A 13582-nucleotide genomic window follows, 5' to 3' on the forward strand; every position below is an offset into this window, starting at 1 on the left:
GACAATTTAATGTGGGGTGCTGTTCATTAGGCTACATGGCATACATAAGGTTGTCATTACAACTGACATAACCCTACATAACTGTTTATAAATGTTTATTACAACAGGCATGTTCTGTGATAAAGGCTACTTTAGCTGATCAAAATTGGCAAATGTAACCTTTATAGTGAATGACACTTACTGGAACAAGCATTTATAAACAGTTATGCAGGGTTATGTCAGTTGTCATGACAAGCTTATGTAGGTGGAATGTTGCCTTATGAAAAGCACCCTATAGTAAAGAGTTACTCACAGACAGAACTGTACTAGTTTCTGTACTGCAAAATGACCTGAAAATGATAATAAATGCACATTTAAAGAAACAATAAAACAATTCTGTTCTATGAAGGGTATTTTCACAATGAAAAACACTATGTTAAGGCTAATATATTAAGCATTATGTTTAGGCTATTTTGATGTGTAATAGATAACATCTTAGGTCCTTATTAACATATTTTCTGGGTAAAACACTAGAAAACAATAGAGCTCACTCACCACAGAATTAGACAGTTAAACCAGCCTCAACTTCATGTCAAGTGAGAGACAGTGTAGTTGGTGTTGGACTTCTTCACCACAGAAGTCACTTGTAAAATTTGAATACTTTTCAATAAAGAGGAACTGAGAGGAAGAAGCTCCTCTATGCAGGAAAAGAAGATGTTTCTCTCTGCAGACTGTGGTTTTACACTTACATTTATATGAACGTGCAGAGCTGCAAAATATTTAAATACAAACAACTCTAGGAATCAATTTACCGAAGGCAACAGCTATGCAGTTATATCGCTGCTGACCAACAAAACAAACAAAGAAAGTTTCTCCATTTTTTGCAGTTGATATTTTTCTACATCATTTGGGCTCAGCGGCTGCTTTTTTACACTGTGTGAAAACAACATGATGAATGGACCAAAGGAAATGCTCCAAAATTCTTTGGAAATTCTTTGGAAAACCTATTTACATTAACTTGCTAATTTCCTTGAAATGAAATACTGTTTTTCTCTCTCCTGTACAGTTCTGCAAAATATTACATTCCATTTACTAAATACTTCAGGGTCATTCTTCTCGTTCAGCACTTTGACTCTGCAAGCAAAAATTAAAATAACTGTTTATTTGCTGAATTTAAAACATTGGGAAATACATGTAGTAAAATACCTGTAAAGCATGGCCTTTACAAAGGTTATGACATGTTTTATATTATATGACTTATTTTTAGTTTTATTTATAGTCAAAAAATATTACAGCAAGCAAAAACGTAACCCTCTATTGCATGAATTATTACTTAAACATGATAAAAATCGTTTCATGCGTTTTTGTTATTTAAAATTGCTTTAATAATGAAAATATTTGAAAAACCTTTTTTTTATAAACTGGGGTATTTGCCAAATTGTTGCCATATGGCAACAATGCACAATCATATGATAGCACCATAAAAGAAGCACCAGAATATCTAATTTAAATATCTTTAAATGTCTTAAATATCTTTTTAAAATTAATTTATGAATCTTTTATTGAAAATAGGACCAAACTAATCCAACTTATATTTAGTGAAATGTATGACCAAGTATTTACAAATTGTTACATTACAAATATTTGAAATTAGTACAATTTCAATTGATATTTGGAATATATGGTAGTAACAGGATTATAATGCGAATTCCTGGTCATGTGATGTCATTAAATATTTATCCTTTCAAAGTAAAATACCCCTTTTCCACAATAAATAAATAAATAAATAAACAATAAATATATTACTGCTTTTTTAGTAAAATTGACATTGTTGCCATAAAGAAACACCATGCAATGGAGGGTCAAATGTAGTCAATAGTAATATTTCGCATTTTGAGACTGTTGCAAGAATATTTTTAAATTATTTAACCTAAGTCTATACATTTTAACTCATTTTAATCTAATGAAAGTGTCATTCCTTTGGCAGAGAAATGTTTTGAGAAATAATGTTGATCACTTGGCATTCAATTGAATCGGACACTTTTTTTTGCAATCATGTTTTTATTTTTAAAATAATGTTATACAAAATACAGTAGGCAACAAAAGACACAGCAACAAAATGGGATAGAAAAAGGACACTTTGATTAGATAAAGTTACTTAAAACAAGTAACAAGTTTAAAGTTTAGAAATATGTTTACTAGTTTATAAAAATTTCTACAGCAATCTCAAAATGAGAAATAAGAGTTGTGTTGACTACAATTAAGATGTTTTCACTAGTAGAGATAGCATTTTCTGCAGTGTTGTACACTAAACCTAGCAAAAAAAGACAATTTAGCCATGTTCTCTGTGTTATTTTCACTTCAAATCATTAAAATGTCGTTTGACTGGGGTGCTCAAACTTTTGCATATAGCTGTATATTTTGGCATATGTTCTTATGTTTTGTACTGGATCAAAATGAAAGAGTAGAACATCACAAATAACTTTTATTCAGCAAACGCAAACACAGACATAAAGAAACACGCTGAGCCTATAAATCACAACAGGATCTCTCTAAGTACAGCGTACACCACTAATACACACTGATAAGCCAAGACACTATGAACACCTGCCTAATATGCTGTTGACCCTGCATGCCGCCAAAACGCCTCTGACCTGGTGAAGCAGAGACACAACAAGACCTCTAAAGGTGTTCTGTGGAATCTTGCACCAAGACGTTAGCAGCAGATTCTTTAAGACTTGTAAGTTGCGAGGTGGAACCACTACAAATCAGGCTTGTTGTTCTAGTACATCCCTCAGATGCTCGATCGGACTGAGATCTGTGGTATTTGGAGGCCACGGCAACACCTCAAACTCTTCATCATGTTCCTCAAACCATTCCCGAACAATGTCTGCAGTGTGGCTAAAAGAGGCCACTGCCTTTGGGCTACACCATTGTCTTTGGGGCACACCATCCCCAGGAAGGTGTGTTCCTGGTCTGCACTGAGGTAGGTGCCTCATGTCAAATTGTGTCTATGTGAATGATGGACTTGGGGTTTCCCAGCAGAACATCACACCGGCATGTCCTCTTCCCACAGTGCATCCTGGTGCCATCACTTCCTCTGATAAATGACACTAGTACAACAAGAGTCATCGGACCAGGTGGACAGGTGTTAGTATGGGCACTCTGATCGTTCTGTGGCCATGCAGCCCCATATGCAGCATCTCTCATGCAACCATCATTAAAATTTTCTGTGACTTGAGCCAAAGTAGCCCTTCTGGCGGTTCAAACAAGGCAGGATAACCTTTGTTGCCCTCAAGCATTGATGAGCTTTGGGTGCCCAACACCCTGACACTGGTTTGTACTCACCACTGCTAATGGAGCACCCAACAAGCCTTGCTGTTTCAGAGATGCTCTGATCCAGTTTTGTGGCCATATAGATTTAGTTCATGCTAAAGTCACTCACGTCTTCATTGCTGCCATTTCTCCATCATCTAACACGTCAACTATGAGAACTGACTGTTTGCTTACTGTCTAATACATCCCAGACCTCGTCATGCACTGAGGTCTCGAGATAATAAACATTAACTGACTTCGTCTGTGGTTGGTCATAATGGTTTGGCTCATCGGTCTGGGCCTGGAGCTTTATTTATAAAAAAAAATAATCACCATATACCATCATTACAATCACCATATTGTTCTAAAAAAAAATCAGTTAAATATTTTTCCCCAAGTCAGTGAGCCTTACTACTGGGTTATATAAATCTACTGAGGCTAATTTGTGTGATTGATGCTGTAGATCACTCAAATCACAAAGCCACATATTTCAAGCATTTGTTATTAACTAATTAGTTATATGAACCTTTTCTTTAACTAATAAATTTAGCACATCTCAGACTGTTATCGGTAGCTTCTAAAGCCAGGTGTCGTTTTTCAACATGGTACCGATACCAGTACCAATAAGGATACCTTTTTTCAACATTTATTTTCGAACAATGCCTTTCTTGATATTTTAACTACATCACTGAAGCTAAGCATCCTACAGTAGTCAGCATCACAGCCATGTGATGTAGTCTGGGTTCAAGCTGCTTTCTCTAAGGGGAAAAAATAATTGATTTTTAAAAACTGCTCTAAATGAAAAAGGTTTAAATGTTCTATTTAGGTAGTTTGTTAATATTAAATGACAAAGTTTTTTAATATGTAGTAGTACTTGAGTAATTGTGTTGGTATCGAATTTCAGTGCCCAGCCATAAGGACAACTTGATTCCCACCATCTGTTAGTAATACTAGCCTGATAGCAGTGGTGCATATTTACAGCTTACATTTCAAACCCTGACTCTGATATACAAGTCAAATTGCCCTAAAGTTAGAAACCACACATTTATAATGACCACAAAGGCCATAAAACAGTACTTTGAGGTCTTGTATTTGTATTAAAATCACATTTTGATCATGTATACTAAAATAAAAGATTTTCAATTGACAATTGTTCTTGTGAATCCTCAATAAAACCACATTTTCACTCCTCCTGTGGTGGTCCTTGTGATAAGTTGTGAGGGGTGTCCTGTGAAAGAGGTCAAAAATGTTCAAGTTCCTGTTTTTGAGATTTGCACTGAAATGTTTCTTGAAGAATGTATATACTCCATTTTACTTACTGGTAAAATTGATCAAATGTATTGTTGTTGATTGTTTTGATGGTGACAAAATGGAAATGTTCAATAATTTGTTTTAGTAAAATAAACATAGTTAAGGTACAGGGTCATCAGAACAAAAGTCATTTTAGTCTCAAGCCTAAGTCGGAACTCAAAAAATTGCTTTCATTATACTTGAAAAACGTGTTAGGGTTACAATTTATCTATAATTTTAAATAAAACAACAAGTTATTTGAACAATTACACCTTCTTGAGCCATCAATTGAGCAATACTGTTTTTTAAATCAATGATCTAGAATTCCAAGCACCTCAGAAGTGCTTGTCCTTGTTACTGCATAACAAAAAATCTAAAAAAAAATAAAAATCACACTCATGACATCACAAATTCCTTTCACCTATTTTCTGAGGGCCTGTAAAGAAAAGCACATGGCGAGTCCACTGTGTCTTTTCAGTTATCAGAAATTTTCTCATATAGCTCATGATGTTGTATGAAGATTTTACTTGAAGTCACTGGTGTGACCTTGTGAAATTGTGAAAAAATAGAATATAAATGGATTAAATTACATATTTTAGTGGATGCTCCATCGTTCATTTAAAATGTCACTGGTGTTACCTTTCTTGTGTGCAACACCAATGACGATCAGTAACACCAGTGACTCCTATAAATAAACACAAAAGTGGACGTTTCTGTAGAATGACCCATTTAAAATCACTGTACTATTTAACCACCCTATATATCTCTGCCTTCAGCAGCAATGTTTCTTCTCAAGCGCTCCCAGAAGTGAATCCTCTCACTCTCGTCCTGCGGCCAGTCCAGATATGTGTGTGATTTCACCAGCTTGGACAGGCTAAAAAAACAAAGAATTAGCTATTTAAGTAAAACTGTCAAGTTAGCAAGTGGACACAACACTAGCACTAAAAATCCACACTCCAGCCAATGACATCAGCCTTAAATCTTGAATTGGTCAACATTGAGAGCAAACCTCCACATATCATGTTTTTGATCATGAGTTATTCCTGTTATTTTGCTATGAATTTAAGATACAGGACAGCATAAACTAATACAGGGGGGCTTTTTAGTTAAACAGATAAACATCGTTTTTAAAATCATCCTCTCACATTCCCATAGCCACCTCATCTAAGAATGAATATTTGCAGATTCACTACGAAGAACATGTACACAATACTGAGTTGTGTACATAAATCATAGAATTTATACCTATATTATTTTAATCTGCATCTGGGTGGCTGTGTTATAGCATCGTTTTGAAGTAAACACCTCACAATGAGAGGCTTAAGTGCGGCCTCCATATGGGGGGGTTAGTTTTAACACAGTGTTTCAACTAAGCCTCCCCAGAAAAACAATTGAACTCCATATGCTTTTATGTAAATTCAAAACAGTCATTTTTAGGAATCATCTGTAAATTTTCTTATTTTATTTATATACAATAGTATATTTAATAATAGTACTAAAATTTGCTTCTCTTCTTCCAAACAAACTTGTCATATTTGACACAGCTTCTTTTCTGCAATCACATTTAAGCTGATACATGTGTTTTTATATTATAAGTTGGAAAGCTTGTCTGTTTGAAACAATAGAATTATTATTGTTAAGATTAGGGTGATTTCAAGAGCCCCTAAAAGCCAGGAGACCACAAAGCTTGTTGTTTTGTTGGCTTGCACCTTTTAGGCTTACTGAAGGACTCTTAATTTACATACTTCATTCATTAAATATTAACAAAATACTACTTTTTGATTCAGTGGCAGCAGCAAATCTTCCATCCGGTCACCGATCCCGTGACCCCCACTGGATAACTCACTCATAAATCTGCAGTGCAACATTCTCTGTTGTTGCATTAAGATGCCCTGTTCTCTCTGCCGCTAAAATGTTAAAGTTTAACTTACAGAAAGTGACTGAGTGTCCACCATGGATCTGTGTATGCTAAAGACACTCAGTGGCCTTACCTTCTGTCTTTGGACCTAAAAGAAGTACGTATTAAAACCTACAAACTCTCCAGTATTCCCTGACAAATTCAGGATCTGTAACTGGATCAATGAAAAGCGTTATTGAAAATTTTACTGGTCAAGTCAAAGGCAGTTGCTTTGATAGCCAATGTGCAATGCAAATTTCACCAGCTGCTTACTATATACTGTGTAGTCATGTTGCTTATATTCATATTCATATATTTGCTGAGTAATTATTATTATGGAGCTAAAACATAAAAATGGAATTGATTTCAGAATAAAATAAATGATTGAAGTAAAATCGTTGTGTGCCAGTGTGTGGTTTGTTTACCGGTGGAAAGCACTGAGCTCGAAGGGGGAGATGTGCTCGAGGAAGATGAGAATGAGGCGATGTTTCTGTTCTTCTAGGAGTCGGTGTGTCGCCATTCGCATCTCCAGGCCGCACCAGTCACTGCGCAGATAGCGCCGAGTCAGCACACACACTGTGCGCCGACTGCTGTAGATACTCTCCGCAATGTTGTCCACTATGCCTTTTCCCACCTGGAGAGCAGAAAACAAGATGCAGTTTGACTATAGAGCCTGTCTGCTGACATTAGATACCACTGAACAGTTCAATGAAGTAGAATCTAAAATAAAGTCTACCTTTAGTGAGTCACATCATGTTGTAAATATTGCTGTAACTGTTTTGGAGGGTTATTCTAGCTGCTAATACAAATTTAGCAACATGTACTGTTCCTTGACTTAGTTTCTTAGATAACTGATAAAGATCAGTTAATCTGGATAGGTCCTACAGACGGAAGAGTCTTTTGCTCAAAACGCTTCCAGACATTCTTAGCAGTTTTGCTGGATTCTTTTAATTAACTCTTATTCTTCCTCAGTTATAAATGTACCTCTCTTTACAAAATGCTATTTTGTGTCAGAGCACAACATCATGTTAAATGTGAAGTTTACTCTTTTCATGTTTGCGTTATTCTCACCACAAAGGTGTTCTGTGCTCAGGCTTATCGGTTCAGCCTGTAAACATGTATCAAGTTATAAGAGTCCTCAGAAATGAGTGAGTCTGGTCTTAATGCTGCCATTTATTTGCTACTGGAGCCCATCCCAGCAGTCTTCGCACGAAAGGCAGGATACACCCTGGACAGGTCACCAGTCCATCACAGGGCAGACAGACAGACAGACACAAACAGCCACTCACACACTCACACACAGGGGCAATTTAGCATGTCCAATTGGCCTGACTGCATGTCTTTGGACTGTGGGAGGAAACCGGAGAACCCGGAGAAAACCCACGCAGACACGGGGAGAACATGCAAACTCCACACAGAGAGGACCCTGGCCGCCCGGCCGGGGGAATCGAATCCAGGCCCTCCTTGCTGTGAGGCAACAGCGCTACCCACCACGCCACCATGCTGCCTGTAAATAACTCATGAAAGAATAAAGTTACATTTAAACCAAGCACACCATTGTTTTTCTTGTGAAATTCTTAATAAGTTTGATGTGCCACACGACCCTCTTCCCATTGAAAAATTAAAGTTGGATCCAAAATGGCCGACTTCAAAATGGCCACCATGGTCACCACCCATCTTGAAAAGTTTTCCCCCTCCCATATACCAATGTGCCACAAACAGGAAGTTAATATCACCAACCATTCCCATTTTATTTGGGTGTATCCATATAAATGGCCCACCCTGTATATTAGTTACAGTTACTTTCTAAAGTTGTTAAAGCTTGAATTTTTTTCAAGGCAATAGTTTTACATGATTTTTTGTAGGTTTGTAAGTCAACCAACTTAGGTTTACACTGTTTGACAGTATAGAAGAGTACACAAGAACAGCAAACTAAGCTTAAACAAAAACACTAAAATCTAAACTTGCTGTAATGCTGAATTAATCTGCAAACTGTAGTGTTAACCTGGCCCATGAGTCTCTGCTTTTGTAACCCTTTTGCACATTTTCCAGTTGTACGTTGCTCATTACCGGCTAATTACTGCTTAGGTGGTAGTCCACACTGTTATGTCTTAATTTAGCCAACACTTTCACACAGATCTCTCATTCTTACTGTCATTCTTACATGCTATTTAAAAGTAATTGCTGTAAGAACTAAATTTGCAATTCCTGAAGTAAAAGCATGAAAATATCCCAAAATGAATTTTTGTTATGAATGAGTGATAGAATTAAAAAAAATAATAAAAGAAGAAAAAAAGAAGGAGGGAAGGAACACAAAGAAAGAAAAGGTACAATTAAGGAAGAAAGGAAAGCAGGACAGGAGGAAAAAAAGCAAAAGTTGAAGACAAAGAAGAACAGAAAGAACAGAAGAAAGAAAAAGAAGGAAGTAAAAGAGAGAAAGAACAGTTGACAGAAAGAAAGGAGGGTAGAAAGACAGGAGGAAAGGAAATAAGAAAGAGAAAGAATGATGGAAAGAAAAGGGAAGGAAGGAAGAAAGAAAAAAGAGAAAGAGGAATGAAGAAGGAATTAGGGACAGAATATATTAAATAAATAAGAAATTAAAGAATAAAGGAGGCAGGAAGAAAAAGAAAGCGTGAAAGAATAAACTTTTAAGTCTGTGGAAAAAACAAACAACTAAAATGAAGTATAAACATTATGAAGTGATAATAGAAATCACTGCTGAAAGTGCAAGAAAAAGAAAAAAGTAAGGAGTTATGCCAATAATTCCATTTAAAATCTCTGACTTTGCACTTCTGCCTGCTGTGTTACACATTGCCAGATAATTGCTAGTCATCTGACTGTCCACACTGTTATGACAACTGAGCATCATTGCAGCCGCTGTCAAAAAGAAAGCAATTTGCTTCAGGTACACTGTAAAAAATTAGAGGTCAGCTCAACTCAAAATGATATAGTAACTGATTACATGGCTTTTCTTGAGTTGACTCAATTGGAGGACACACAACTCAAATTTCTTTGTTGAGTTGAGTCAAAAGTTCTCTTAATGCTTTTAGTGCTGCATCTCAGTTATGTAAATAAAATGAACTTTTTTTATGCTCAACCTCACCAGCCAAGACTGTCTCCATCACACCATCCTGCGAGACATAGAGTACACACTCATGGATGGCTATGGCATCGCTGGGGCTCAAACTCACAACCTTCTGTTGGGTAGACAGCTCAGTCCACTGCACCACTCAGGAACACATGAAGCAACTCAAATTTTGTGTCTATAAATGTTTAATACACTGAAGAAAATAATTGTTGTTTTGACTTTGAAGCATGGCATCATCTCATGTGCTGCAGCTGTGTAATACTTTATCCCAACGTCAGGAGGTTGTGAGTTTGAATCCCAGCAATACCACAGTGGTCCATTATCCGGAAACCCAAGAGTACATATGCCAAATGGGACTGTGTGATAGAAGGAGCGCCAGCTAGTGGGGAAACTGAGTAAAAAAAAAAACATACTCAGTTTAGTTTATCTAACTGAGATGCAGGTCTAGAAACAGTTGATTGGAGAATTTTTGGCTCAACTGAGAGCTTTGAGTTGTGTGAACTCTGGTATCCTCAAGTTGATTCAACTTAAGAAAAACAATGTAATCAGTTACTTAATCATTTTAATTTGAACTGACCTCTCATTTTTTACAGTGTACACATCAGGTAAAAGCTATCCTTTGTAAAATTTTTGAAGGTCTTAGGCTGGCTTTACGTGGTGAGTCTTTCATGCAACGTTAGTTGCTTGAAACTTACATGAAACAAAATTGCCCTTGAGTTGAGGAAAGCATCCAGGAACTCAGCTGAAATTGAGCTGCAACAATTTCAAGCATCTCAACTTTGTGAAGTAAGTTTTCTAAATCAGCTGCAACTTTTTAAAAATCCTACATGCAACTGTCAATTTGCATTATGTTGCAGGTAATCTAAAATATGCAACTAGTTGCATAAAGGTTTCATGCAAAACCAGCCTTTAAACTTTAAAATGCCTCACCTCAAAGTCTCTGTTGTGCAGGCAGAGTCTCAGTCTTGGCTGGCCTTGCTCCTCCAGTCTTGGAGCCAACTCCCCAAAGACCCAGGCTTCATCATGGCTACTGAATGATACAAATGCATCATATTTCATTTCCGCTTCCTCCTCCAGGTAGTCCTCTTCCTGCCTAGGTCTCCGCCTTTTCCTTATCCTTCTTCCGATTTTCCTCTCCACGTACCCTCTCAGGCGAAAGAAGAGGACCACGCAGGGCCAGTAAGCAAAGCGGTAGGAGACAGAAGCTGACACCAACAGAGTGATGGTGCTGGCTGTGCCCAAATAGCACAGGTACTGCATGCCTGTTTGACACAGCTTCTCCATGGTGGCCAAGAAGTTCCATTTCTCATATTGCAAAATGCACTGCTGATGCTGCATATAGATCACCTGCACTTGGCGTGAACTCTCCGCCCATTCTAAAAGCCAGCCATTTTCACAGTCACAGCGGAAGTCCACTCTGTCCAGCACAACCTCTCTCAAAGCAGGTAGTACATCAAACATCCCATCGTGTAGGATCAACGGGCTTACACTGTGCAGACGCAACAGTTCTAGCGACTGCAGATCCCTGAACATCCTTTTTGTCAGGAAACTCAGGCGGCAGTTGTAAAGTACGAGGATACGGAGCAGTTTTAGGTTCCAGAAGGTTATGTCAGGATTTGTGTGATTGGAGAAGTTGAGATTGATAAGTTTGAGCCGCTTGAGATACCGCAATTTGCTGATTCCATTATAATTAATGTATACCTTCTCAGGATTCCCCAAGACCTCCAACGATTCTAAATTTGAAAAATAAGGCACAAAAAAATACAACTTAAAAAGGAATAAGCTGCCGTTCAGTTTGAGCTCTCGGACAGATTCAAAGAAGGGAGAAGAGTAATCACTGATAATAAGAATGTCTCCGTTTAACTCCAATATGAAGGAACTGTTGGGTTGACCTATACTACCAATGTAAATATTAGTCCCGTAATGTGCATCAATGCAGAGACGTTGCATTTTCTCTGGAAATCCGTAAAATAGCACACTCAGATGCAAAGTGTAGACATACTCCAGTCTTCCCAATGTCAGCTCTCGTAGCTCGTCCTGGTTTCTGAACACTCCATGCTCAATATTCTCAATCACATTGTTGTCAATAAGCAAGATTTCAAGAGCTCTGAGAGAGTCAAAATCATTGACAGCTAGCACTTTGATGCGGTTTGAGTTAAGTTTGAGAACCTTAAGGTGAAACAAACCTGTGAACGCTGCGGGTTCCAAGATTTTGATCCAATTGTCATTGAGAAGAAGTTGCTCAAGCAGAGGCATGCAAATAAACTGGTTTGTTTTGACCACTGTTAGCCGATTATGCCAAAGACCCAGAGTAGTTAAATTCCACATGGTTCCATTGCCAGCAAAACAGAAGGGGGCTGTAGTTAGTTCTATGTGAGCCATGTTTAAGATCTGTAATCCTGCTATGCTTGTCCAGAACCTTGGGTCCAGGTGCTGTATTTTTGAATTACATACACTAAGCTTCTTTAATTCTGTCCCACAGTTGTCTATATCTTCTTTTGACAATGTGTCCAATGTTACATGAGTTAGCTCAAGAGACTGAAGACGCAATTGAGAAACTAGATGGCACAAGTCCTTGAAATTTGTATGATATTCATTCAGGGTAATCCCTGACAATTCAAGCTTGCTGACCTTTCTTATTCCAGACTCCCAAATGCTTCCCAGCCATACTCCATAAAAGCTTAGGGTAAGACTTGAAAGGTTTCGAAACACTGCTAAAGAGTTTGTCGCAATGATTCTGATTGGGTCCCCAGTGATTTCTAGAGTTTGTACCTCTGCAAGCACAGTCAAAGGCCATGCCTTGGACCTTGACGGGCAGCCTGTACTCCTGATGGAAGTGATCCCGCTGTTCTTCAACGTTAGGTGTTTCAAGTGGAATGTATCATTTGAAAAACGACACAAAACCTCTCCAAGTTCCTGAACACAAATCGTGTCCAGAACCAGCCTAACTAAGCCAACAAGATGATCAAAAGTAGTGTTAGGAACTCCAGACCACCTAAGACCTTCCAAGGACAGCTGCTCCACATGATCCAATCCAGCAAACACAGGAGTGTCCATTATAACACTGCTACAGCCGCTGTCATTGAAATACACATGCAGATACTTAAGGTTAAGAAGGCCAGAAAAGGCACCAGAATGGACCCTTCTTACCTGGTGTCCAGTTATATAGAGGAATTGCAAAGTTGTGAGACGTGAGAAAGCATTGGCAGGAATAACCTTGGCATGAGTGAAGATACACAGGGACCTGATTTCTTGCTGAACCTCTGACAGATCAGTTTGGAAATCATTGATGTTGCATTCTCCATATGGACCCAGTTCTGGGAGGTGGGTACAGGGAACTGTCCGACCAATGTCACTAAGCAGATGCTCTTCAAAGGTTATGCACTGCTTAGAAATTAGAGCTGTGACATCACTGAAGATGCTTAAAAGCAGTAGGAGACACAGCAACAAACGCATAGATGCTCGTCTATACATATCCATATCTGAAGCAAGTTTGGCTCTTCAAAGATCCAGGTTTTGGACGCTTTCTTTAAATGTCTTTCTCCCTTTTTTATACAAAGAAGGATTTCATTCTTGTTGCCAAGTCAAGGTCCAAACTGAACAGTGCACCTTTTCAAGATTTGCCCAGACTTATGTGGATCTGTTTTTCACTTCTGTTGTATTAAAAGCAGAAATCCACACCTTTGATGTTAGGGGAAGGAAAGGCGGGGTGCCTAATGCAGAAAGTGTTTGTTACTGTTAGCACAAAGGCACTGGTAAGTAGGAACACTCTTGCATGTAGAGGCCTCTACTACTAGGCCAGCTAGCAGAAGAAAGTCTCTTGAAACCGAATCTGGATATCCCAAAGGCATCTTTAAGAAAGATCTAAGTTTTCTATGATATTACAATTTCAGACCAATAAACTGAAACACTGTAGTGAATTTGACTTTATTAGTAGAAGAGCGTAATGTGCAAGGTGTGAAAGTTATATATTCACATATGAGTTCAGAGTAAGAGGAACTGAAAGCAACACA

At 37.9% G+C, this 13582-nt stretch overlaps 1 protein-coding gene across 1 annotated transcript; it reads right to left on the reverse strand.

The window, feature by feature from the left end:
• Positions 1 to 5283: 5283 nt before the first annotated feature.
• On the reverse strand, positions 5284 to 13181 carry LOC108441952 (toll-like receptor 13). Its single transcript, XM_017721748.2, has 3 exons — positions 10500 to 13181; positions 6907 to 7115; positions 5284 to 5458 (listed from the first exon to the last, which is right to left on the reverse strand). Exons 1-3 carry the CDS (start codon positions 13047 to 13049, stop codon positions 5341 to 5343), a joined length of 2877 nt encoding a protein of 958 aa, XP_017577237.2. The 5' UTR covers positions 13050 to 13181; the 3' UTR covers positions 5284 to 5340.
• Between the last annotated feature and the right edge of the window lie 401 nt (positions 13182 to 13582).

This window comes from Pygocentrus nattereri, chromosome 3 (genome assembly GCF_015220715.1).
Source record: "Pygocentrus nattereri isolate fPygNat1 chromosome 3, fPygNat1.pri, whole genome shotgun sequence".
Lineage (NCBI taxonomy): Eukaryota > Metazoa > Chordata > Actinopteri > Characiformes > Serrasalmidae > Pygocentrus > Pygocentrus nattereri.